General features: G+C 48.8%; 1 protein-coding gene across 2 annotated transcripts in view; it reads right to left on the bottom strand.

Annotated features, from left to right (window-relative positions):
- Nucleotides 1-27696, bottom strand: part of PPP2R3A (protein phosphatase 2 regulatory subunit B''alpha) — a 121112-nt gene that overhangs the window by 47243 nt on the left and 46173 nt on the right. For both annotated transcript variants that reach the window (XM_065410883.1, XM_065410882.1), the window contains exons 4-5: nt 23599-23701; nt 21252-21326 (exon numbers count right to left, since the gene is read on the bottom strand). In XM_065410883.1, the coding sequence (XP_065266955.1) occupies nt 21252-21326; nt 23599-23701 (178 nt within the window). The remainder of the gene's footprint in view (nt 1-21251; nt 21327-23598; nt 23702-27696) is intronic.

Here is a 27696-nt window from a genome sequence, read left to right as displayed (position 1 = left end):
ACTGCAAACTTCCTCTCCTTCCTTTGGTCCAGATTATAAAACCAATCAGGAGCAGGGGGTGCACATGAGTGGGGCCTGACCTGCAGGGCAGCTCGAAGCATTTGGGCCCTGGCCCCACTCCCCGTTCTTACTGTGCAGTCACTCCCAGGAGCATCCCTGCCATCACGTCCCTCAGAGAGGACTTCAGTAGCAAAACTGCCCTTGCACTCCCAGTTTAGGAATGCTGTGAACTGCTGCCAGGACTAATCCTGCTGTAAACACCTCCTAGGAGCTTTTGGTTTCTTGCTGATCCTGAAAGCCACACCTCTTCCTATTGTCTCCTGGGCTCAGTTTTCTGCAGCACTGCGGATTATCAGCTTTGAACTTTGTATGCAAATTCTGTAATGAGAGGCCATTGCCTGGGTCCCTCCCCATGCCCCAGGCCTCTGCATAAGACCCAGCTCTAGCTCTCGGACACTGGCAGGGCAGTTCCAGCCCCTCTCCCCACCCTTTCCCTGGAACAACTCACACAACTCCACTTCTGGAAAAACAAAGTTTTATTAAGGCAGTTGGGCTTCCCTCCCTGCATTCTCCCCTTCACATCACCAGAACTGCTCAGTTTTTTCCATCCACACCTGGCAGCACCTCATAACCCAACGCACTTTTCAACAGACAGTATATTTTGCCAGTAGGGTCTTTTACTGGTGCTTCCTTGGCTTAGATTTTTGCTATCACTGCAGAGCACTAGCTCTGGGAGGATAAGCCACACTATGGAATGGTTTTACTGGTAAGTGATTCCCCATGTGATGTGCTACACCATCACTTCTGGACTTAGGGCTGGGGACCTGTTGAAAGAAATACAAAGAGTTTAGTATACCAACATCATACAATGGGTCAGAGATACTGATAGGTCAAATGCAGCCTACAGAATTCTATTGTATCTCTAATGGGGACAGAGGGAGGCAGGGGGCATTAAAAATGTGCATACACAGCTTAGTTATGCTAGACTGTTAACTTACTCTAGGGGCGTCTTCTCCTCACTGGTACCATATTCAGCAATGAACACAGCAGCTGCTGTCGACTTAGAGTCTGCATCTGCAATGCAAAAATAATATGTGGGTTCATGCACATGCAGTATGCACAGCATATTGTGTCTTTGAAGTGTATGTAGGGCACTCTACCTTGGAGGGATTGATGGGATCCAGGGTCTCAACAGCCAAGGACATGGCCATCTCCTTTGTTATTATCTCCTGATGGAAATAACGCGCTTCATAATACTAAAGGAAAAAAATCCAACTCAACAGCACATAAAAGGAGATGTAAAAACTGCATCAGTCTGTGCAAAGTTAAAACCAGCCTTACACTGCTGAGTGAGGACACCAGAATGTCCACTGCCGGCCTGCAAGGCGATCACAGCCCCTGAGCTGACCCTCCACATGGCTGGCCCTGCACAAGAGTCATCTGCACTGCTGGAATCACTGATTTATCGGAGTCTCGGCTCTGTCCCACCCAGCACTCCAGCCATGCCAACCAGCCCTGAGAGAGGGGAGCAACACAGCCTGCTGCAGTCTCCCCCGGCAATCAGAAGTGCACTGCCCCACTAAGCTCTGCCTCTGCAGCGCTGGGGCAGCTGCAGATTCAACCTCCCCCACCTGCCTTATGCAACATGAGGAGGATGGGGAAGATACAGCTGACTAGGGAGTCTCAGCTTCACCCCACTCAGCTTAGCCACCAATAAAATCAACGACTGGCCTCCTGGGACAGCAGCAGCCTGAAGTGGACTCTACTTCCTGCAGAACTGTGAGCAAAGTGAGTCAAGTGCCTCAAGATGAAGTACAACAGAAGACAGAGGGGATATAGTGAAGGGGAGCAAAGAGCGGCACCCAGCACACATTAACAGTGTGCTCACTAGCTAGAATAGCAGATAGTGAGTTGCAAAAGGAAAAGGTCCCTCTCTTTGCAGTAACATCTGGAAGAACTGAAGTTACTACAAGGTGAGTAACCCTTTCTCCTCCTTTGAGTGACTGTCCCTATGTGCAGTGCACTTCAGGTGATTCACAAGCCGTGCTTATTTAAAGGAGGTGGGTGCCTGGAGTCCTATGACACAAAGAGACTGCAGAGCTGCCCTGCCTAGAGAGGCATCAGAAGCAGCTGTTTGCACCAGTGCATCATGTCTAACACAGGTGTGAATGGAACTCCAAGTTGCTGCCCTGCTGGTGTCAGTAACAGGGATGTTACTCAGGGAAGTTTTCGAAGCGGCTTGAGCTCTAGTTGAGTGTGCTCTCACGCTGCCCTCAAGAGAGATGTTCATCTTGTAGCAAAGTAGGAAGTACCAAAAGATCCACTTCGGTGGTCTCTGGGAGGAGATGGCCTCTCCTTTCACAAGTTTTGTGAATGGTACAAAAAGTCTAGGAGACTTTCAAAACAGTTTTGCCCTCTGCAGGTAAAAGACAAGAACCCTACATACATCCAGTGAGTGCCACAACACCTCTGCCCTGCTAGAGTGAGGGTTAGGATAAAACACAGGTAATGTGAAAATCCAACACCACCTTAGGTATGAAATCTTTGTCCTTATGGAAAACTGAGGGTGGGGGGAGGAGGGGCTCAGCCATAAGCAGGGCCGGCTCCAGGGTTTTGGCCGCCCCAAGCAGCAAAAAAAAAAAAAAAAAAAAAAGCCGCGATTGTGAACTGCAGCAGCAATTCGGCGGGAGGTCCTTTGCTCCGAGGCGGAATGAGGGACCATCCGCCGAATTGCCGCCGAATACCTGGACGTGCCGCCCCTCTCCAGAGCGGCCGCCCCAAGCACCTGCTTGACAAGCTGGTGCCTGGAGCCGGCCCTGGCCATAAGAGCCCCTAGCTTCCTGACTCTTCTGGACAATGTAATAACAACCAAAAATGCTACCTTCATAGAGAGATGTACTAGAGAGCAGGATGCCAGGGGCTTGAACAGTGATTTAGTAAGGGTTGATAAAACAAGGTTTGAATCCCAGGATGATACAGATTTTGCCATTGGATGGAAGACTTAAATCACACCCTTCATGAAACTCTTCGCTCTAATACATTGATGTGAAGCATAGACTCCCGAGAGGACCGTCTTCCTTGAGCAACCTGTCCTTTCATATATGCTCCCCAACCTAAGAGAGATGAATGTATTGTTGTAGTCTTTGTTGGAAGTGGAGAGTTTAACAGCACCCCCACACATACCTTTCCTCTGTCCTCCCCATCAAGTAACAGAGACTAAGACCCTTTGAGGAACCATGACTAGCAAGTTGAGACTGTGCTTGCACGGTATGTACACAGTCCACAACCAGACTTGTAGACATCGGAGATGAAGCCTTGTGAATGGGGTCATATAAAGTACTTGCGCAGGATCGTCTGGACGACCTGTGGCTCATTAGGATTTTCTGTATGAGTCCAATGATGCAGAGGAAGCAGTCGTCTGGTAAGTATGCCCCGGTGGTAACAACATCCAGCCTTGCCCTGATAAATATCAAATGCGAGGGTTCTAGGGTGCACTTCTCCCAGTTCACCCTGAGGCCCACACTTTCAAGTAGATGTAGAAGCACAGTGGTTGCTTTTTGTGTTTCCCGGTAAGATCATCCCAGTCGTCTAAGTAAGACCATGTCTACACTAGCACTTATATCAGGAAAACTTTTGTCGCTCTCAGGGATGTGAAAAAAACACACCCCTAACCAAAAAAGACAGTTATCTTTTCTGTAACTGGTGTTCTTTGAGATGTGTTGCTCATGTTCATTCCACAACAGGTGTGCATGCTCGCCATGTGCACCGGTGCCGGAAGTTTTTCCCCTAGCAGTACCCACAGGGGAGCGCCCCTAGCGACCCCTGGAGTGGTGCTGCTATGGTGCGGTATAAGGGGCGCTGCACACTCCTCCCATCCTCAGTTCCTTCTTGCCAGACAACTCCGACAGAGGGGAAGGAGGGCGGGATGTGGAATGGACACGAGCAACACATCTCGAAGAACACCAGTTACGGAAAAAGTAACTGTCTTTTCTTCTTTGGGTGATTGCTCATGTGCATTCCACAATAGGTGATTCCAAGCTATATCTGTTGGAGGTGGGTAGGAGTTCACAGACACCTGGGACAGAGCACAGCCCTGCTGAACCTGGCGTCCTCCCTGGTTTGGGAGATGATTGCATAATGCGAGGTGAATGTGTGAACCAATGACCATGTGGCAGCTCTACAAATGTCCTGGATGGGGACATGGGCCAGAAAGGCAGCCAACGAGACTTCCGCCCTAGTCGAGTGTGCCCTCACAATCGGCGGCTGGGGGACTCCCGTCAAGTTGTAACAGGTACGGATACACGAGGTGATCCAGTTGGAGAGCCACTGAGTGGAGATTGGCCGGCCTCTCATGCGTTCGGCTGAGGCGATGAACAGCTGCGAGGACTTCCTGAATGGTTTTGTATGCTCCAGGTAGAAAGCCAGAGTCCATCTCACATCCAGCGTGTGGAGGCAGCACTCCTCAGTGGACGTGTGGGGTTTGGGACAGAGTACCGGGAGGAAAATGTCCTGACCCACGTGATAGGTGCAGACCACCTTAGGGAGGAATGAAGGATATGGTCGGAGTTGGACCTTATCCTTATGGAACACCGTGTACGGGGGTTCAGAGGTCAGGGCCCGGAGTTCCAAGACCCGTCTAGTGGATGTGATCGCCACCAGGAAGGCTACCTTCAATGAGAGGTGCAACCAGGAGCATGTAGCTAGCGGTTCAAATGGAGGACCAGTTAACCTTGCGAGCACCAGGTTCAGGTCCCACTGGGGGCCTAACATAGGGGAAGAGGCGATCCAAACCCTTAAGGACTCGGCAAGTCATGGCATGGGAGAACACCGCGTGGCCCTGCACTGCCGTGTGAAAGACCGATGTGGCCGCCAAGTGCACCTTGATGGACGAGGGTGCTAGGCCCTGGGCTCTAAGGTGAAGGAGGTAGTCTAATATAAGCTGAATCGGAGCAGCCAGAGGCAAAATGCCCTGATCAGTGGCCCACCAGGAAAAACGAGACCATTTTGCCAGGTAGGCCTGACATGTGGAGGGCCGTCTGCTTTCCAGAAGGACGTGCTGAACCCCTTCCGAGCAAGTCCTCTCCTACCAGCCTAACCATTGAGCAGCCACGCCATGAGTTGGAGCGCCGCTAGGTTGGGGTGGAGGAGGCGACCCTGGTCCTGGGATAGCAGGTCCGGGCGGGATGGCAACGGTCACGGTGGGGCGACTGCCAGGATCGTGAGAGTCCTGTACCACTGCTGCCTGGGCTATGCCGGGGCGATCAAGAGGACCCAGGCCCTGTCCGTTTTTATCTTTTCCAAGACCTTGCCGATTAGCGGAATTGGGGGAAAGGCATAGAAAAGTTGGCCTGATCAGGACAGAAGGAAGGCGTCAGAGATAGCGCCCATGTCCAACCCCCCCGGAGCAGAAGTGGGGACACCGGTGATTCTGCAGTGTCACGAACAGGTCCACTTGGGGAGTGCCCCACGTTTTGGAAAATCCTGTGCACCACCTCTGGGTGCAGTGACCACTCGTGCTGAGAGAAGTCTCGGCTTAGGCAATCTGCCCGAGAATTCCAGGCGCCCGGTAAGTGTTGGGCTTCTAGAAAATATCATGGGCTATGCAGAAGTCCCACAGCCTGAGGGCTTCCTGGCAGAGGGCTGAGAAACGGGCCCCACCTTGCCTGTTGACGTAAAACATCGAGGCCGTGTTGTCCGTGAGAACCCTGACTACTCTGCCCTCCAGAAGCGAGCGGGAGGCCACACATGCCAGACGGACCGCCCTGAGCTCCTTGACATTTATATGCAGGGCAAGGTCCTGCGTGGACCACAGACCTTGGGTCTGGACGTTTGCCACATGGGCTCCCCATCCCAGGTCCGACACGTCGGATATCAACTCAGATGGGGGTCGGCTCCTGAATGGGATCCCTTGGAGCATGTTCCTGGGGAGGACCACCATCACAGAGAGGCATTCACTGGTTGGGGCACAGTGAGGACTTTGTCCATCCTGTCTCTGGACTGGGAGAATACCGAGGCCAACCAGAGCTGGAGGGGCTGCATCCTGAGTCTGGCGTGACGAACCACATACGTGCACGCCGACATATGACCCAGGAGCTGGAGGCACGCTCTGGCTGTGGTCACGGGGAACCTTGTAACCGTGCTGATGAGCTCCCTTAAGGTTTTAAATCTGTCCGGTGGGAGGGAGGCCCTGGCCGATGTTGTGTCTAGAATTGCCCCAATGAACTCTATGTGCTGCACCGGGATTAACATGGACTTGGTGTTGTTTACCAACATACCCAGTGTGGTGCATGTGGACAGGAGGAGAGATACGTGATCCTGCATCTGTGACCTGGAGCTGCCCTTGACCAGCCAGTCATCAAGGTTTGGAAATAACTGGACCCCCCCGACATCTGAGGTAGGCCGCTACCACAGACTTACACTTTGTGAATACCCTGGGAGCAAACGGGAGGACAGTGAACTGGTAGTGCTCCAGGCCAAACGGGAGGACAGTGAACTGGTAGTGCTCCTGCCTAACCATGAAACGGAGAAACCGCTTGTGTCCCTCGAATATATGAATGTGGAAGTACGCGTCCTGTACATAGAGGGTGGCGTACCAGTCCCTGGGATCCAGAGAAGAGATGATGGAGGCCAGAGAGACCATGCAAAACTTGAGCTTTACCATGTACTGGTTCAGGCCTCGCAGGTCCAGGATGGGCCTGAGCCCCCCTTTAGCCTTTGGGATAAGGAAGTAGCGGGAGCAGAACCCTTTGCATCTGAACTCTACTGGCACCACTTCCACCGCTCCTAGGCCCAGGAGCCACCTTACCTCCTGCTCGAGCAGGGTCTCGTGAGAGGGGTCCCTGAGGAGGGATGGGGATGGAGGGTGGATAGGTGGGGTAGAGGTAAACTGGAGGGTGTAGCCCCAGGCGACAGTGTTCAAGACCCATCGGTCCGAGGTCAGCCGTGACCACTCTGGGAGAAAAGCACCAGTTGGAGAAGGGAAGCTTTATTGCAGGTGGATCCCTGGTATGAACTGGTAAGTCGCCCCCGGGCATCCTGTCAAAATTGGTGCTTTCCCGCCTGTTTACCTTTGGAGGGCTCAGGTTGGGGCGCAAGCCAGGATTGCCATTGTGGCATTTTTTATAGTCCCTTGACCTTTTTATAAGAGGGCTCATACCTAGAGTGGGTGGCCTCGGTGGAAGCCTGCTGCGATTTGAACTTGATCCTGGCCGGGGCCAGGACAGAGAGGCCAAGAGTCTTTATTGTTGTGCGGGAATCCTTCAGACTGTGTAATTTCATGTCCGTCTGTTCCGCAAACAGGGCCTTGCCATCGAACAGAAGGTCCTGCAAGGAGTTCTGTGGCTTGCTGGACAGCCCAGACAGCAGGAGCCACAACGCCCTCCTCATGGACATCACGGAGGCCATAGACCTTGCAGCTGTATCTGCTGAATCCAAGGCTGCCTGCAGGGCCGCCCTGGCGGCAGCCGTACCCTACTCCACCAGAGCCTTGAACTCTTTTTTGTCACGCTCTTGGAGGGAGTCCTCAAATTTGAGCAGGGAGCCCCACAAATTTAACTTGTATCTACCCAGCAGGGCTTGGTGATTCGCCACCCTCAGTTGGAAACTCGAGGACGAATAAACCTTTCTACCGAATAGATCTAGTCTCCTCGATTCCTTATTCTTAGGAATAGGGGCGGGTTGGCCTTGCCTCTCCCTATGGTTGACCAACTCAACCACTAGAGAGTTGGGGGCAGGGTGGGTATACAGGTATTCATGCCCCTTGGTGGGCATGAAATATTTCCATTCTGCCCTTTTAGAGATGGGGAGCAAGGAAGCTGGGGTTTGCCACAAGGCGTTCAAGATCTTTGCCACCCCTTCATGGAGTGGGAGAGACACTCTGGCCGCTGCTGAAGCCGAGAGGACATTGAAGAGGAAGTCCAAGGGTTCCTCCACCTCCTCAGCTTGTAGGTTGAGGCTTGATGCCACCCTTTTCAACAGCTCTTGGTGGGCTTTAGAGTCCTCCTGCGGAACAGGCGGAGGAGGGGCCATGATCGCCTCATCTGGGGAGGATGGGGGCGCGGCACTCTGCGTCCCCACCGGTGCCGCGGGCCCCACCACTTGGTCCCCTTCTGGGCGCGGGACTGGGGATGAATGCTCCACCGACTCTCTTCTGGGCGGTTGAGAAAGGGAGGCCTATGGTCTCTCCGAGGCTCCGGCCACCGAGCGAGCCACCACCGGGGGCTGCGTCGGGGGCCACTGGGCCCATTGGTACCATGGCGCTGGCCAAGGGGCTCGTTGCCATTGTACTTGCTGTGGCACCAGCGGAGAGGGCTGTCCAGCCTGACTAGCCTGGCCCATTGACTGACGACTGCGAAGGGAGGCCAGGCTGGCATATGATCTACTGCTATCCCGGGACTGGGACGAATGGCGGCATCAGGAATGGTGCCGACCACGAGACCATGACAGCATGGAGGAGCGGGAGTACCTCCGGTTGCTGCACCGCGACCGGCTCCGACGGGCGGATCCACAACGGCGGGGTGCCAGTGATCGACGCCTAGGGCTGTGGGAGCGGTGCTGCGGCGGGGACCTCGAGTGACATGAAGAATGGGAATGGCGTCGATGCTTGAACCACGAAGGGCTACGATAGCTTCTGGAGATAACGACCTCTGGTGCTGTCTGTTCCAGTCTCGATGGGGCACACTCTCCTTGCGAGGTCTACATTCCCTCGAGGCAGAGCGGTGCCTGGAACCCCTGCTAGTTGGCACCCAGCCAGACAACCTGGTGGGGGTCGATGGGGACCGGCGCAGACTGCGCACAGGGCAGTCTCTGAACCGGGAACGGTGTCGGGAACCTTCCCTAGACCATGAATGGTACCGTCCAGGCGGTGACTCCGGGGATCTGAGCGGTGGCTTGCCTCTGGACCGGGGAGCCAATGGCGGAGGTGCCACCAGTACCGGCAGCGACATCATGTCTCGGGCCGCCTGCAGGGCCTCCAGCGTGTAGGGCACCCGAATGTGGCCACTGGCGTCCAGGGAGGTCAGTTCAGAGTGGGCAGGGCTACTCCACTCAACTTGAGTCGGAGGCCAGGAGGACAGAGAGCTGCCCAGCGCAGGTCTAGTCTCTCCCCTGGTCTTGCTCCAGTGCCTTGGCGGAGAAGACCTCCTCTTCGCCTTTTTGGAGTGTCCCGAGGTCGGGGAGCGGTGCCAGCTGGTGGAGGGCACCGCAGGGTCAGCGCGCACTGATGCCGCGGTGCTTGGTCCCGACTCGGAGTGGCGCAGCGGCGTCGGGGTTAAGGCCAACTCCATGGTCTCTCTCAAAATGGCTCGGAGCTGAATGACCCGCTCCTTCTTGGTCTGAGGTTTGAAGGATCTGCAAATTTTGCAGCGATCGCTGAGATGGGTTTCCCCCAGACAGCGTAAACAGTCCACAGGCGGATCACTCACGGGCATCGGCCACTTGCAAGTGTCGCACGACTTAAAGCCCGGGCGCACTAAGCTAAATCTAACTAAACTACTTTTTTAACTACAGGTACCATTAACTATGAACTAACAGAGTCCAAGAGGGAAGCTACAGCCGAGCTGGAGCAGAGCAGTTCCAAAGCACCTTCACCGGCGGCAAGAAGGAACCTAGGGTGGGGGGAGCACGCAGTGCCCCGTATACCGTGCCATAGTGGTGCCACTCCAGGGGTTGCTGGGGTGCTCCCCTACGGGTACTGCTAGGGGAAAAACTTCTGGCACCAGTGCATGTGGCGAGCACGCACACCTATTGTGGAATGCACATGAGCAATCACTCAAAGAAGAAGTTTTGCTGGCACAAGCGCTCATGTGCACAGCACTATGTCGGCGGAAGACGCTCTCCCACCGACATAGCTACCGCCGCTCACTGAGCTGGTTTTATTGTGTAGGTGGGAGAGCTCTCTCCTGTCGGCATAGTGTGGCTACACGAGGGCTCTTACAGTAGCGCAGCTGTATTGGTACAGCTGTGCTGTTGTAAGCTTGTAAGTGTAGACACGGCTGCAGAGTGAACCGTTGCCCCTTTCTAGATGAAAATGACCTGCCACCACCAACAGCACCTGTCGAGAGTCCAAAAGAGAGAACCCTGTAGTGGTAGTGTTGTTGGCTGGCCACAAATCTCAGGAATCTCCTGTGTGCTGGATTTACGTCCGCATGAAAGTAGGCATCTTTGAGATTGAGGGCCATGAACCAACTGTCTGGATCTAGAGACAGGATAACTGACAACAGGATCATCATTCTGAATTTTTGGCGGTGGATGAACTTGTTCAGTTCACTGAGGTCCAGAAAGGGTGTCCATCCCTCTGTCTTATTGGGGATGAGGAAGTACCTTCAGTGGAACCTCTTTTCTTTTGCTGTAGGAGATACTGGTTCTATTGGGTTGGGGAGGGAAGAGAACTGAACAGTATACCCAGAAGAGACAACCTCTAGTATCCATCTGTCCATTGTGACTTCATTCTAGGCAGACAGGTAATGGGAAAGTTGGCCTCCAAAGGGATGGGAAAGACCAAAGGGGTTGTATAAATCTGGAGGGACAGTTGGTGGGGGGGCTCTTCAAGCTCCTGTCAAAACACTGGTTTTGGAGAGGGGTGAGTAATGAAAGCCAATTGTCTCTGGGCACCCTTTCTGTGCGTCCGCTTATGGTTGCAAGGCAGTTCATAATGCCACTAGTGATAAAAGGCCCGTAGGTCTGCTCATGTGATCTGTGGCTTACTGGGTTTCCTCTTGACAGCAGGTGTGTAAAATACTCAGGGACTCCAGTGTGGCTTGGGAGTCTATCAATGAGCAGAGAGGCTCATCTGTCTTCACACTGAATACAGCATCATACTCGAACAGAAGGTCTTCCGCCATCATTTGAACCTCCTTCGGGATTCCTGAGGAGGAGAGACACGACAGCCTGGAATGCATTGTCCTAGGGAAGGGGGTTCCATGACCACCACTCTCAAGAGGAGGAGATGGGTGGTGGTGGTGGGGGACTCCCTCCTACGGGGAACGGAGTCATCCATCTGCCATCCAGACTGGAAAACGCGAGAAGTGTGCTGCTTGCATGGAGCTAGAATTCAGGATGTGATGGACTGTCTGCCGAGACTGATCAAGCCCTCGGACTGCTACCCCTTCCTATTTCTCCACGGGGGCACCAATGATACTGCCAAGAATGACCTTGAGCGGGTCACTGCAGACTATGTGGTTCTGCGAAGAAGGATAAAGGCGTTTGAGGCGTAAGTTGTGTTCTCGTCCATCCTCCGTGTTGAAGGAAAAGGCCCAGGTAGGGACCATCAAATTGTGGAAGTTAATGCGTGGTTGCACAGGTGGTGTTGGAGAGAGGGCTTTGGATTCTTCAACCATGGAATGTTGTTCCAGGAAGAAGGATTGCTAGGAAGAGATGGGATCCACCTAATGAAGAGAGGGAAGAGCATCTTCGCAGGCAGGTTTGCTAACCTAGTGAGGAGGGCTTTAAACTAGGTTCGCCAGGGGATGGAGACCTAACCCCTGAGGTAAGTGGAGAAGTGGCATACCGGGAGGAAAACCAAGGAGGAGGGTGCAACAGGGGAGGATTGATGGATTGCCTTACCAAGTGTATGGATGAATCTGGAGCATGGATGAAGGCTAGCTGCACGAGACTCAATCCAGATAAGACTTGGGTGATACTGGTTGGGTGGGGGAAACAACCAGCTGAGATGGAATGGACATCTGCCCCTTTGATTGAGGCAGTGTGTCCACCTTTTTTGTTGGACCCCAAATAAATAAAAATAAAGAAATAAAGAAAAATTATAATGCCAACAGTGCCCATTCTTCACCCTACTCACTATTAGCTTGTATGTTGTAGCCCACCCCCCACTTCATCTGTTTATGTCTTTAGACTGCCAGCCCTTCAGGGCAGGGCTCGTCTCTGTCTATAACCTGTGTAGTACCTAGCACAACAGTAATTGTGATCAGAGTGCTCATTCTGGAATTCTGGGATCAGGAATAGCCAGGGCAGTTTTCTTTCATTTACGTTAAGCTGGCAGGTTGCAACCACTGCTTTCAGACAGGTACCTTCCTATCCTCATCCATGGCTTTGACACCTAGAAATGAGACTGCTGCAGCACACTTTGCATGGGACAATAGCTTAGATCTATCCAGTACCTGACCCTGGGGCAGAACTCATCTGCCCAATTGTTCAGTGATATGTCTGTGACAGAGTGGTCCGTAACAGAATGATTGCTCATAGGCTGCTAGACAGCATGCCCCAGCTTTGAAAGAAAGTCAGCCTACTCTGGTATGGTAGCTTGGCTTAGAGAGAGGACTGCTCCAGCTTTCAGAGACTTCATTCAGCCTGGGACTGAAGTTCATCTGGAATCTTGGTTTAGGCAGAGGCCTGTCTAGTTGGAAAGATTTGCTCTAGCTCTGAAAGGTTGTGTCAGGCTTCGGGGCTGCCAAGTATCTGGCATCCATAGGCGGCGAGTTATATTCCCACGTGGTGCTCGGGCACCAGCAATATTCAGAGCCCAGGAGCCCAGCTCCACCAATATTTGGGGCCGGGTGTTCCCCCCCCCCCCCCGGCTCCATCTGCCGCTCCCCCCCCCCCCCCCCCCGCGCCTCCCCCGAGTGTCCCCCGGACTGGGGCCCCGGAGCAGAGAGTCACTGTCTCTTCCCTGCAGCTCCATGCTGCCTCCCTGCAGCAACTGCTGTCGCAGGGTCCTAGTGCCCCCCATCTCAACTGCCAGGGCAGACTGACTCTGAGCCTGCGCTTCCACCTCAGACCCTTCCTTTTTCCAGCGGGACCCTCCACCAGCACAGGGGCCACCCCGCCCGCAGTCACCGCTCCTGCCCCATGCTGGGCAAGGAGGCAGCACAATCCCTCACCCCCAGTGAGGCTACAGTCAGGGGCAACAGCAGGGGAGGAGGCACACGCAGCACCCCCCGGCACCCACCACGGGGGAGGCAAGGGAGATTCCTGGACCTGAGAGAGGCCCTAGGAGCACATGCAGTGACAGTGGTGGGGGTGAGTGTGCTGCTGGGGGGGTGGGAAAGGGGGACTCCTCCCCTAGAGCTCGCTGCTGCTGGCAGGGAAAGGGCTGGGAGGAGTCCTCCTCTCTAGCCCCTGTCCCGGAACAGCCTGCCTGCACCCCAAACTCATCCCCAGCCCTGCCCCACCCCAGAGCCCACACCCCCAGCCAGAGCTTTGACCCCCCCACACCCTCAACCCTCTACCCTAGCCCTGAGCCCCTCCAGCACTCCAAACCCCTTATCCCCAGTCCCAGCCAGAGCCCTCATCCCCCTGCACTCCAACCCTCTGCCCCAGCCCTGAGCCTAACACCCCAAACCCCCCAGCCCCAGCCAGAGCCCTCACCCCCCCACTCCTACTCTGACCCTGAGCCCCTCCCACATCCCAAACCCCTCATTCCCAGCCCCAGACAGAGCCCTCACCCCCTACACCCTACTCTTGCCCCTCCCACACCCCTGCACCCCTCATCTGCAGACACACCCCACAGCCCTCACCCCTGTATCCCCTCTCTCTGCACCCCCTCCCATCCCCAAACTCCCTCCCAGAGCCTGCACCCTGCACCCCAATCCCCTGCCCCAGCCTAGGGCCTGCACCCAAGACCTCCTCCCCCACCCAAACTCCCTCCTAGAGCCTTGGGCAGGTGGGGGGCGGAGTTAGGGCGGGGGCAGATTCTGGGCACCACCAAAATTTCTACAAACCTGCCACCCCTGCTGGCATCTCACTTGACATTCATGTACTCGGCAGCCCGGTGTGCTTTCCCACAGCCCAGCTGAGATGTCATGTGAACAGAGCAACTGCCATAGCAGATCAGACACAAAGTCCATCTAGTCCAGGGGCATCCAGCAGGGCTGCAAGAATGGCTACAACTGCTATTTCAGGCCACCAGAGGTCACTGTGGTGCCTGCCCTGCACACAGCCATGGGTCTCCGTCTCTCTTTGTTCTGCTCCCCCTGCTGGATCCCAGGGGGAGAGGGAGTGGCTGTCAGCAGCAGCGGGCTGGGAAGAGGGCTGTGGCTAGGAGAATGAGTCAGACAACACAGACTCCAGGGCCAGATCTACCTGCTCATCACCACGGGCCACCACATCACTGCCACCAGCATAGCCCTGAGCTGGATGAGATCAGCTCACGAAGGACGACAGTTGGCTGAAGCTGAACCCGAGCACAGGGCCGCCCAGAGGATTCAGGGGGCCTGGGGCAAAGCGGGGGAGCGGACATAAAAAAAGGCGCCACCCGCTGCAGCGCTTGTACTCACCGGGCGGCGCTCCGAGTCTGCGGCAGCGGCGGGTCCTTCACTTGCTCCGCGTCTTCGTCAGCACTGAAGGACCCGCCGCCGAAATGCTGCCAAAGACCCGGACCACCACCGGGTGAGTAGCCAGGGAAGGGATTCTCGGCCAGGGCTCACGGGGCCCCTGCAGGGCCCGGGGCAAATTGCCCCACTTGCCCCCCCCTCTGGGCGGCCCTGCCCGAGCAAGGCAGAGTGATGCCGCTGGGCAGAGGAAAGTACTTGGAAGACTTTGCAGTTATAGGGCAGTCTCCTTTGGCTGAAGGGTCACACCCACAACTGGTCAATACAGTCCATGGTCTAGAAGTGCTCCTGGTTCCCTTGCTGATGCTGAGCTCTCACATGGCAGCATCCACGAGTAATGCTTTCTACTAGCTCCGGTTGGCTAGGAGACTCCATCCCATCCTGGCGGACAAAGACCTGGCCTCAGTTACTCATGCCTTCATCACCTCCCGTCTGACGTATGGCAATGGGATATACCCGGGCATGAGGCCTTCAGCACTTAGGAAATTCCAACTAGTACAGTCCGTTACAGTGTGTCTCCTCAACAACACAGGCTGCCAGGAGCACATCAAACCTGTTCTCTGCTCCCCACATCGGCTTCCCAAAGAATAGAGTCAATTTCCAGGTCTCAGTCCTTATCTTCAAGGCGCTCCATAGCTTGGACCCAGGGTACCTAAAAGTGTCTAGTGATCTGGGATGTAGACTAATCAACAACTCCACTCCTCACTCTTTTGTGCCATATGGATAGAGCTCATCTCTGTCAGAGATAGACTTTCTCAGAGTCCAGTCCCATACTGTGGAACGAACTCCCCCATGGGAGTAAGGACCATCCCAGACCTCCCCGCCTGCCGCTCCAAGAGCAAGGAGCACTCCTTTGTCCTGCCTTCTTTAATACAAACCCAGCAGCATGGACATAAAACAAACAAAAAACCCACCCTACCAAACCAAAAGCCTCCTCCGCACAACAGTTCTCCCCAAGGGGAGGATGAGAGAGAAAACAAACCACACATGACAGATGTTAAGACACTTTGCTTAATGCACGACTGGCACATATGCATATACTATGGTGAGGAGTGTGGTATAAGAACCCATATAGAACAGGCCCCCAGCTTCCCCCTCAGACTCCTAGCACCCACCTCATACAGCATCCCCAGACTCCCCTCAGCAATTCCAGCCTCCCTTCAGCACCCGTGCCCCCCTACCTTCCAGGGCTCACCCCTCTGCCACCCCAGACATCCTCGTACCCCCAACACCCAGACATCTACACACCATGGACACCTAACGGCACCCCCACACTCATGCACCCTAGCAGCTCCCCAGACTCTCTCTCACCTAACCCCAGTCACAGCTGCCATGTTTTGTGCAGTTCCACATCCTGCTGCCCATGGCATAGTGTGCTGCCCACAAGCTGGAGTTTATGGTCACATGCAAATGATTTGCAAATATCACCCATGGAACTTAAAACTTGGCAGCTATGTAACTTGGGAGCTTAGCTTAGGCAGAAGCCCACAGCAGCCTGGAAAAATTTCTGTTCAAACTAGACAACGTTTTCTCCTGACAATGGGAGTTGCATTGTTAGGAAGTTGCTGTAACTTACATTTATTTCAATTTTACAAGGCTTAAAAGGATGTCTCTTTTTCCTATATTTTTAATGCTCCTGAGTTTTTTCTGTCTCATTCCCCTTCACAGTACCTGAGTCTATGACCCACAGTTCACAAGTGTTGGCACAGTGTGTGACAACGTCCCACCATGAGCATAATACAGCAGTGCTCTATGCTCTGCACCAGCTCTCAAGCTGGCTTGTGAATGGAGTTGAAGGTGTTGGTTTTGACCTACCCTGCTCTCCTCATGCCATACTGTTACAGCTGCAGTCAGTGGAAATGCCCGAACTGGAGCCCCTGTGTAGAGTCCCCAAGGAGAGAGGAAGCAACTGGCAAGGGCATTCTCTGTGAAGCCTCCTAGACTTTGGTTTTTGCTCCCCTAACCTTGGTCTGAAATTACCCAAACTAACTGACTGCAAGCCCATCTACTTTCCCTGACTTTTGGGGAAGAGCAGAGAGGGTGGTGAGGTTTAATGTTAGTTTTATTTTTCTCTTGCTTGTGGGAGTTGTTAATTATAATAACTGAATATTTAAAAGTTGTCAAGGGCATTCTTTCACATATTGCTATGATCTTGTAGTGAGATATTAAGGTTGCATTGTAAGTTTCTGTTTTACAGGGTCTGGACCTTAGTGTCACCTTTCTTCTGAACCCTTTTTGGTAAACATGCCATGGGGAATTGGAACCAAATTTCAGCTAGTAATTAATGTGTGTGTGGAATGATCTCCAATGTTTATTTTGCGTTTATATGTTTTAGGGTTTTTTTAGGAAAGTTGGGAAACCGGAAAAGCAGAGGAGTTTGAATTTTCCACACAACATGAATTTGCTGCTCCTGGCTGCTGCCTGAGCAGTAACACTATGATATCAGAGATAATCAGCCACTCAGCACGCCTGCCCTCTAGTTCATTAGCATATGTGTGGGAGTGACTATTGCCTGTCACCCACTACAGGACAGGCCCAACAAAGAAAGTAACAGAACGCCACTAGCCGTCATCTACAGCCCCCAACTAAAACCTCTCCAGCGCATCATCAAGGATCTACCACCTATCCTGAAGGACGATCCCTCACTCTCACAGACCTTCGGAGACAGGCCAGTCCTCGCTTACAGACAGCCCCCCAACCTGAAGCAAATACTCACCAGCAACTACACACCACACAACAAAAACACTAACCCCGGTACCAATTCCTGCAACAAACCCCATTGCCAACTCTGTCCGCATATCTATTCAAGGGACACCATCACAGGACCTAACCACATCAGCCACACCATCAGGGGCTTGTTCACCTGCACATCTACCAATGTGATATATGCCATCATTTGACAGCAATGCCCCTCTGCCATGTACATTGGCCAAACCGGACAGTGTCTACGCAAAAGAATAAATGGACACAAATCAGACGTCAAAAATTATAACATTCAAAAACCAGTCGGAGAACACTTCAGTCTCCCTGGACACTCAATAACAGACTTAAAAGTGGCAATTCTTCAACAAAAAAACTTCAAAAGCAGACTTCAACGAGAAACTCCAGAATTGAAATTAATTTGGACACCATCAAATTAGGCCTGAATAAAGATTGGAAGTGGATAGGTCACTACAAAAAGTAATTTTCCCTCTGCTGATACTCACACCTTCTTGTCAACTGTTGGAAATAGGTTATGTCCACCTTGATTGCATTGGCCTCGTTAGCACTACAAAAGTAATTTTCCCTCTCTTGATATTCACCCCTTCTTGTCAACTGTTGAGAATAGGCACTGACCCCCCCCCCCCCCCACTTGGTAAGGCAACTCCCATCTTTTCATGTGCTGTAATATTTATACTGCTTATTTTATTTTTCAGTCCATGCATCTGATGAAGTGGGTTTTAGCCCACGAAAGCTTATGCCCAAATAAATTTGTTAGTCTCTAAGGTGCCACAAGGACTCCTTGTTGTTTTTGCTGATACAGACTAACACAGCTACCACTCTGAAACCTATTGCCTTGGTTGTCATGGCAACATATGCTTTTGATAATTGATTGACCTCAGACAACCATAACATTATTCCAGTGCAGAGTCCCAGGAGGAATGGCAAAGAGAGCAAACTGGGTTTGGACAAGTTCCTAGAGTAGTCCTTTGGGCTTCAGGTAAGTTACACAGTTTCTTTTCACAGGGGAATTGTTTGTTCCTTTCCTCAGAAAGGGTTACATGAAAATAAGACACAAAATTACTGTAAAGATGTGGGAATTAGGACATGGGTCAGCCGAGCCTTGGGCAGCTGATATTCCCACGGTGACACCAGCAGCACTCTGGAGAACAGGTGCCACAGGAAGTACCACCCAAAGGATCCAGAATGACAGTACCCTGCACCCCTCCTACTGGCGAGCCACCCTATTTAACTCTGGAGTGCACCCCAGGAAGTTGTCTGGGCAGCCACACAGACTTCAGGCATGCTGCAATTCCAGACCTCAATCTCCGGTCTCCAATCCCAGCCTGAGTCTGACCCTGACTCTTGCCCGCCTGCCTTCAGTCTGGTCATACCTCTGATCTCTGGCTTCCGATCCCGACTCTTGCTTATTGAACAAGCAGGGGTCTCAAAGTCCCGGCCCACAGGCCATCTGCGGCCCAAGAACCTCCCCACTGCAGCCCGCGAAGGAGAGATGCATGCAGCCATGCTGCCGGCAATGTCTGCTGCAGGCACCACCCACCGCAGCTCCCATTGGCAGGGGGAGAGGGACAGAGATATCATCACTAGTCGCCGGGCAGAGTCAGCCATGGCGACAGCATCATTAGTTGCCGGGCAGAATCAGCCATGGAGGCAGTGTCACTTTTTTCCACAATGAATATAAACAAGTCAAAATACCGAACACAACTATCTGATGCACACCTTGCTGCAATCCTGAAGGTTTCAATTGCTCAGTCACTGAGGCCAAACATCAACAAACTGACAGAACTGAAGCATTGCCAGGTGTCTGGCAAACACTAAAGACTCTCTGGCAGGCGAAGAATTGTAAGAAGTTGTATGACAGTTTTATTATTTCTAAGAAATTTGAAATAAAAAATACAATATAAACATTTTCTTTTCTGAACACCATCTTCAGTGACATTATTGGCCCGCTGGGAGGATTTGAGGACTGGCACTGACCCTAAGGTAAATTGAGTTTGAGATCCCTGCTCTAGCGAATCCTTCGACCCCTGCTCACAAATATCAAACCTGACATGTGGGCCCCAGCCCCGTTGTAAGCAGCAGGCCAGAATGCCTATGGCCCTGTTCCTTATATTACAGATCCTCTCCTGTAAATTATCTGCGTCTTACAAATTGGAGGCTAGGACTTTAAAAGGCAAATATTCACAAAGAAAGTGGGAAATTATAGATCTGTTAGTCCCAGGTCAGTTTTCTGTTACACAATTTTAAAAAATGTCACGTAGAATCATAAGTTGCAGTAAAACTGAAACAACAAGGAGTCTGGTGGCACCTTAAAGACTAACAGATTTATTTGGGCATAAGCTCCCTATTCAAGCCCAGATTAATGGTGTTAAATTTGCAAATGAATTTTAGTTCTGCTGTTTCTCTTTGAAGTCTGTTTCTGAAGTTTTTTTGTTCAATGATAGTGACTTTTAAATCTGTAATAGAATGACCAGGGAGATTGAAGTGTTCACTTACTGGCTTATGTATGTTACCATTCCTGATGTCCAATTTGTGTCCATTTATTCTTTTGCGGAGAATTTTCCATCAGGAAATTTGTTTAATTTGCAAATTTAACACCATTAATCTGGGATTGGGAGTGGCTGGCTCATTACAGAAGCAGCTTTTCCTCTCTTGGAATTGACACCTCCTCATCCATTATTGGGAGTGGACTACATCCACCCTGATTGAATTGGCCCTGTCAACACTGGTTCTCCACTTGCGAAGTAACTCCCTGCTCTCCATGTGTCAGTATATAATGCCTGCATCTGTAACTTTCACTCTATGCATCCGAAGAAGTGAGGTTTTTACCCACGAAAGCTTATGCCCAAATAAATCTGTTAGTCTTTAAGGTGCCACCAGACTCCTTGTTGTTTTTGTAGATACAGACTAACACGGCTACCCCCTGATAGTAAAACTGAAGTTACATTAAAAAAGAAATATGTTTTGTTTGCATAGTTTAATTTAATTACTTTCAGTATATCGGTCAACATGGCACTGAGTGGTGAAATATGGAGCTTCACAAAGATAACAATGGCCATAAAATATACACTGAACACAACAAATGCTTTATGTAGTAAGCATGTTATTATTTAAATAGAAAATCTTTTAAATATGTGCCATTAAAAATTAAGGAAATTCACACACACAAAAATCCTTTGTTTAACATTAGTTAAGGTTGCTCACATCAGTAAAGTAAACCACCAAAAAATATGAAATGCAAAGCTAAGGATTAAAACGTAGCAAAATTCAAGCACTCTCAAATTAGGAAACTCCAGAATGAACATTGCCTATTCAGCACGTCTTCCGCCTATGCATTATGATATAGCTTTAAGTAGATGCATAAGTGACCACCTGCAAAAAAGTTTGGTGTAAGTGCTTGCGCAGCATTACATAGGTCATAGGACCTCAGATTCTACCCCTGCCTCAGCCACTGAGTTTCTAAGAGATGCTGGCCAAGTCATTTACACCAAACTTTTCACAGGTGGTCACTTATGCGTGGAATTAAAGAATGTATCATAATGCATATCCACTAGAGGAGTGAAAAATGACTGTATGGCCAATGTTCATTCTAGCATTTCTTAACTTGAGAGTGCTTGACTTTGCTACCTATTAATCCTTAATTTTGTATCTCCTATTTGTTATGGTTAAGTTTATTGATGAGAGCAATCTTAACTAATGTTAAATGAAGTTTTTTGTTTGTGAATATAATTCAATAGTACAGCCTCCGCACAGTTTTGGAAGCCACACAATGCAATGGCTGGAACGGGTATGGAAAGCGGACAAGCTGAACAGGGTTATATTAACAAGGATGGATATGATGTCAGATACTAGAGGCATTTATCTGTGTTATTCATTTACCATTGAAATAGTGCAACCTCTAGCTCATGAGCCTTAAGAGAGATCAATAGGAGTCTTTCCAAAGATCATCCCTGCTGTATCTCAGCTGTCCATCTGTATTATGAGAAATCTACTGGCTGCAGGATCACACACTTATTTCCATGGCTACCATGATGCCTATTGTCAGGAGAGAGGCCAAAAAATCCAACTTGCAGCACAATTAAATGCCAAAATGGTACAATAAAATTGCTCACCATTATTAGCCTGGGTAAAACACACACTTTTCCAAATAACTCAGAACACCTGCTCATATGAATAGTGACAGATTGTGTAACAAGAGGGACTTGGAATGTCAGGATTACGTGGAGACTCCCGGAGTCAGCCTACCGTAGTAATGTAGCGGGAATGGAATTCTGGAGCATCCTTCAAGAATGTCAGGCCAGGATGCGTTTCAACCACATCCTGAAAGACAAAACCAAGTGAAATTGGAACAAGGAGGTTTTTTCCTTTTAATTAGAGTTTTAAAATGACTGAGTTTAAAAAGTGATGCTCTGTGGCACTTTCCAAACTGCAACTGCAGCATTTAAAAAGTTAATTACAATATTTTAAAATGAACCTTGTAAAAGTACAGGCATTTTCTGGACAATACGCACCTGCTGGGCCATTTTGATTTACTTAAAGACAGAAAAACAAAGGAAGAATTAGTGAGCAGATGAAAACTCATTTTTACTGATAGAGAAAAAAATGTTAGTTACTTGGACCATATGACTCTTTCCTCCCCAAATCCCCTTTTAATTCCTCGCAGATATTAATATTTGTCATACTGATACATCAGAAATAAGTGTTCTTCTGAAAGACTTTAAAAACAGCCCTTTGTGTCTTTCCAGAGCAATATCCAACAACAGGAGAAAAGCTGCTTTTTTAAATCTTCTTTCATAAAGATACAATCTTGTGTGATCGGTAGGATACGCATAGCTACAGTCCATACCTTTTCCACACTAACTTGACTATTTTGGTATTTCTCTTTCTCTCAGAATAGTTATTTTTTTAATGACAAATCCTGGCCTAGTGGTATGGAATTCAGCCAGAGCTGCATGGTTGGGACATGTTCCTGGCTGTGGAAGACCTGCTCATATCGTGAATGGAAGAAGCCTCCAGCCGGATGGCTGCATAAGCACTACATGCCTGCACTACAAGCATCTCCAGTGGCAAGGGGGAAGCATCCATGACTGTGCTCCATCTATAAGAAGATACTGTGGAGGCTTTGAGCATATGCATGGCCTCCTTGAGGGCCAGTGGTGGTGAATAGCCACTAACTGACTGACAGGCAGCCAAGGAAACATTAAAATATTTAATTATTTCAGGGATAATCTCTGGCCTGTGCTATACAGGAGGTCAGACGAGATGATCACAAGTTCCCATGCTGGCCTTAGAATCTATGAATCCACAACAAGGATTATGCAGCTCTTAGAGTGCACTGGCAGCTGCAAAATGGAGCTGCTGTCAGTCAGGAGAGGAAACATGCCCTGTGGGGAAAATATGAAAAGTGCCACCAAGAAGCGTGAGAAAAATCCATCCCAAAACTCTTATCCACCACCCCATAATGGTACCAGTTTTTTTGCGGGAAGGCAAGCACCATCTCAGAGATCCAATCTTGCCCCTCAAGACATCTCCATGGTTATGTACAGTGGGCACCACAATATCAGAAATTTATTAACACTGGAAGGAGCTCAGAGAAGGGCATGAGCCAATGATCAGAAGAGCTGGAGGGACTAATTTATGGAAGGAAGATTAAAAGGGCTACGTACATATAGAGCTTAGCAACAAAGACTAAGGAGGGACATGAATAAATTGCCTAGGGAGGTTGTGGAGATTGGAGATTTTTAAGAGCAAGTTAGACAAACACCTGTCAGGGATGGTCTAGATAATACTTAGTCCTGCCATGAGAGCAGGGAACTGGACTAGATGACCCCTCAAGGTCCCTTCCAGACCTATGATTCTATGATACACAGCCACAACTATCTGAAGGAACTAGACACCAAGAATGGAGAGGGGTGTTTGTTTTTTATAGTTTATAAGGGTAAAAGAAAAAGCAATGGGATAAAATTAAAACAAGGATAATTTAGGTAGAATACAAAGAAAAGCTTTTTGTAGAGTGGAATTTAAATATGTAATAGGCTAGCTGACATTTACAATACTTTAGTTTCACAATTCTTTGCAAATATTTCAATGGTAGATTGCACTTGGTAGTCCGGAAGAAGTGTTATTAGGTAAATTAAATAACTGTTAACTGCACTCTTAACACGCAAAGGTTTTATACTTTAGTCTAATATCTATCTATTGATCTCACAGTGCCTTGTATGTTCTCCAGTCCTGAGTTTGAGATTTGCAGATACAAGCACATGGAGGAGCTGGGTGGATTCAGTTTAGCTACCTGTTAATTCCAAATGGTTACCCCAACTGGAGACCATGGGTCAAGTTAAAATTTTGCATAAAAGGGCACAATTTTCAATTACTTCAGCAGGAGCTGCCACTGCTCAGCTCCTTCGAAAATGAGTACCCCCTTACATTATTATTTAAATTTAAGTCTAAAAAGCTCGACCCCAACTAGAGCCCATTCAAAGCTCTGCATGCCCTTTACATACACTGAAGAAGTTACAAACAAATATCCCAAATTAGCAACACCCTTCCCCCTGCTCACTCAACCAGGTACTGCTGAGCAAGGTTTATGTACCTGAAGAAGTGGGATGAAATCCTCCTGCTCTAGGTAGCTGCAGCTGGGTTTTGCTAGAAGGTAAAGAAATTTGGCTGCATCATCATGGCAACTCTGTAGTAATCTATGAGAGAGAGAGATAAGGTTATAAATTACTCAAACTAATTCATACTCTCAGAGGACACAGCAATCAGAAGCCACAGTTTGATTGTTAGGCTCCTTATTTAAAGTGCCAAATTTCAGCCAGAAGTTATGCAATTTATGCAAAGTTGTGACCATGTAAGTTATGCATACCTGACATCAGAAGGGTAACACCTTATTCTCTTCCTTGATACCTTGAAACAATGCCCAAGTGTTTCTTGGAGGAGCTGAATATTGTTTCTCCCTAATATTACTGTGACAAATATGGGTGTGCTCTTTGGTGATTGCTAATACGGTTTCACCACCAAGGTGGATCTGTCACCACCGAGGTGTCACTGTCTCATAAAAGGGGATGGATATTTTACCCTAAGGGTCTGTCTGGGTAGCTGCGCCAGCCTGCCCATCTAGGGAAAGAGAGTGTAGGCCCTTTCCAATAGTCACCTAACAACTTAAATGGGAGAGTCGCTAAGAGACATTCCAAGAGCCGGTAACCTTAATAGGACTAGCCCACGCTCTGGGGGAGTGTCCAAGCCAGTTTGAAAAGATTGGGTCAGACAGAGTCACACAGACACACAGCAGGATCTGGGCTGGCTAGGAGAACATAAGTTGGTTGTGTTCTGTGTCTGCAGCTGAAGAGGAAAGTGCATCTAACTGGGCTTGTAGGGCAGCGTAATGTTAGATAAGACAATGCAAGTAGGCTGTTATTTTTAAAATCCTTTTTTTGTTTTATGTTTTGTTCCAACTGCTAAATAAAACACCTTTGTTTGAAGGAGGCTGTTGGTCAATATCACAGGACCCCGAAGGGAAGAAACGAAGGCGTCTGAACCCAGTCGGCCCTGCAGGGTTACAAGTAATTGGTACATGAGGCCATGTTCTCAGGGTCTGGCCAAAGAGTATAAGAATCACGAGATTCCATCCTGAGACAGCTAAGGGGAAAGAGGTCACACACCTGAGGGGGGCACTGGCACAGCTAGCTCCATAACTGTGACAACTGTCAAATAGCAATGATTGCTTTGAAGAAAAAGCCTTCTGAAGGTAACAGTTATGGTACTTCTTATCACTGTGTTCTACTGTTCATTGTAGGGAATCATCATTACAGTTACTTGCCTACTTATGCAGTGCAGTATGTCAAATGTTTATATTAAGTGTTTATTTAAATTCTGAGACTTGAAGAAAGTAATCTCTGTGTTTATTTGCTAAAAATGTATAGTTTTGTTCTCTTTACTCTTCCTACACTAAGGTATCTTAGAACAGCATTCCCATTTCATAGAGCCACAGTTGTTAAGGCCAGATGGTATCATTAGGATCGTCTCATCTGACTTCTTGCTTAACAGACGAGAGAATTTCACCCAGTGATTCCTGCATCAAGCCTATAATTTCTGGTTGAGCTAGAGCAGATCTCTTAGAAAGGGACATCCAGGCTTGCCTTAAAACACTTAAAGAGGTGGAAAACTCTAGGTCAGTTGTTCCAATGGTTAATTAATTATTATTATTATTTCTAATCTGAATTTGTCTGGCTTCAGCTACCAGCCATTGGATCTTATTTTGCTTTTGCCTGCTAGGTTAGAGAACTCTATACTATCAGAATTCTTTTCTCCATGTAGGTACTTACAGACTATGATCAAGTGACTTCTTAATCTTCTCTAGGATAAACTAATCTAGAATTGAGTTTCCCTCATCTCTTTCTATACAAGGCAGGTTTTCCAGACTGCATATCATTCTTGCAGCTCTTTTCTAAACCTTCCAGTTTTTTGAAGTGTTGATATCAGATCTGGTCACAGCATTCAGTAATAGCCTCAGTAATGCCATATACAGTGGTAATATCACCTCTCTACTTCTACTTGATAATCTCCTGCTTGGCTAATTCTTTTAAAACTCTTGGTTGCAAGTTATCTGGTCCTGCAGTTTTAAAAAAATGTTTGGCTTTAGTAGTTTTCTGTTTAACATTCTGCCTAGTTACTGTTGGAATAGAAAGTATTTAATTAACTGTGTAAGATAAAAATAAGTCATCCAGCTGCTTTTCAAATGCAAAACAGAAATATTTATTGAAAAACCTTTTCTGCACCATGATTGATAATTTTGCTATACCCATCTAATACTGGACCTATACCAATGTTATGATGATTGCATTTGTTTCTGATTTATTTTAAAAATTCATTCTTATTGTCCTTAACTCCACTGGCCACAGATTTTTTTCATTGATACTTTTAGCTTCCCTTATCAATTGGAAAGATTCATGTCTTCTCACTGTCTGAAAACTACATTTTTAGTACATGATTATGTCTCTCTTACTCTGAATGGGAGAAATTCACCTTTCTGCAAAGCAAAAGCACAAGGCCTATATACCACTTGAATCCCATTTAGGCCCTAACTTGGGGGTTTAAGAAGGAAGTACGTGGCACAATAGGGTTTTTGCTAGTCCTCTGCAAAAGGGAGAATTGCACCCTGTGTGTGGTAGAGGGGCAGAACTGGCCCTTAGAAATCAATATTCATAGAATCGTTGAAAGGTAGGGCTGGAAGGGACCTCGAGAAGTCATCAAGTTCAGCCCCCTGTGCTGAGGCAGGACCAAGTAAACCTAGACCTCCCTGAGAGGTGTTTGTCCAACATGTTTTTAAAAACCTCCAATGATGGGGATTTCACAACCTCCCTTGGAAGCCTATTCCAGAGCTTAACTACCCTTATGATTAGTATCATGTGCAAATTTTAGAAGCATACTCTCCGCTCCATTATCTAAGTCATTAATGAAAATATTGAATGGTATCAGACCCAGGACTGACCCCTGCGGGACTCCATTAGATACACCTCCAACTTTGACAGTGAACCATTGATAACTACTCTGAGAGTACAGTCTTTCAACCAGCTGTGCACCCACCTTATAGTAATTTCATCTAGACCACATTTCCCTGCTTATGAGAATGTCATGTGGGACTGTGTCAAAAGCCTTACTAAAATCAAGCCATATATTGCTAATATCCATTTCTTATGGAGTTCTGATCTATCTTTTAACATAGAAAAAAACATTTAACATTTAGCATCCATTAAAGATGGATCCAATGAGATGCCATAATAGAATCTCTCCCCTATAGTTTAGTCTTTTTCCAAGACTTCAGTATTTGAAGATGCTGCCAAACTCTACTGACAAAATTCCCTAGCATACAAATCACCCCAAAGAGGCAAACAATGGCTTCTTTTGTCAAGTGTGTGTGTGGGAAGTGGAGAAGGTTGGGGAGGGAGGCTGTGGAGGGGAATCTGCTCCAACTATAAAAATTGCTAGCAGGGTGTGGTGCTTTACTGAATGGAAATATGCTCTATAGGATGATATCTTCTGTCTGTGACCCAGAGGAGTGAGTACTTCAGAAGAGTGGAACGTTATTCCAATCTTCGCTATTTCCTACTACATAACATTGTTGGTCAAGATTAACACAGTTATCCAAATAACTGGTGTCTATAGAACCAAAACACACACACAAAAATGAGAAATTCCCAGGCTTTCACCAAGCCCTTACTGAAAAATAATCATAACAGGGACTGAGAAACAATGTAGAAAGCTTTCAGAGTAGCAGCCGTGTTAGTCTGTATCCGCAAAAATAACAGGAGTACTTGTGGCACCTTAGAGACTAACCAGGCTCCAGAGCTTTCACCAGTTATTGTGATGGAAACAATAAGTTACTCAAAGAAAAATTACTCAGTAATTTTCAAGAACTGCAAAAATTAAAACACATTATTTATTTGTTATTTACTAATGATTACTTACCATTAATAAGAATTAGTTATTAGACACTTGCACTCAGTCCTATGGGCATTTTCACCTGTGAGTAGCTTTATGCATGTGCATAGTCTCAGTCAACTCACTGGGAATACCCATGTGCATAAAGTTATGGACATGTTTAAGTACTTGCTGGACTGAGGCGTTAGAGGCTTGAAAACAGGAAATTGTAGAAAATGGTTAAATAAACAAATGCACAGCATTTAGCCAT

This window comes from Emys orbicularis, chromosome 9, assembly GCF_028017835.1.
Source record: "Emys orbicularis isolate rEmyOrb1 chromosome 9, rEmyOrb1.hap1, whole genome shotgun sequence".
Taxonomy (NCBI): Eukaryota; Metazoa; Chordata; order Testudines; family Emydidae; genus Emys; species Emys orbicularis.
This window is presented reverse-complemented; position numbering and strand designations above follow the sequence as displayed.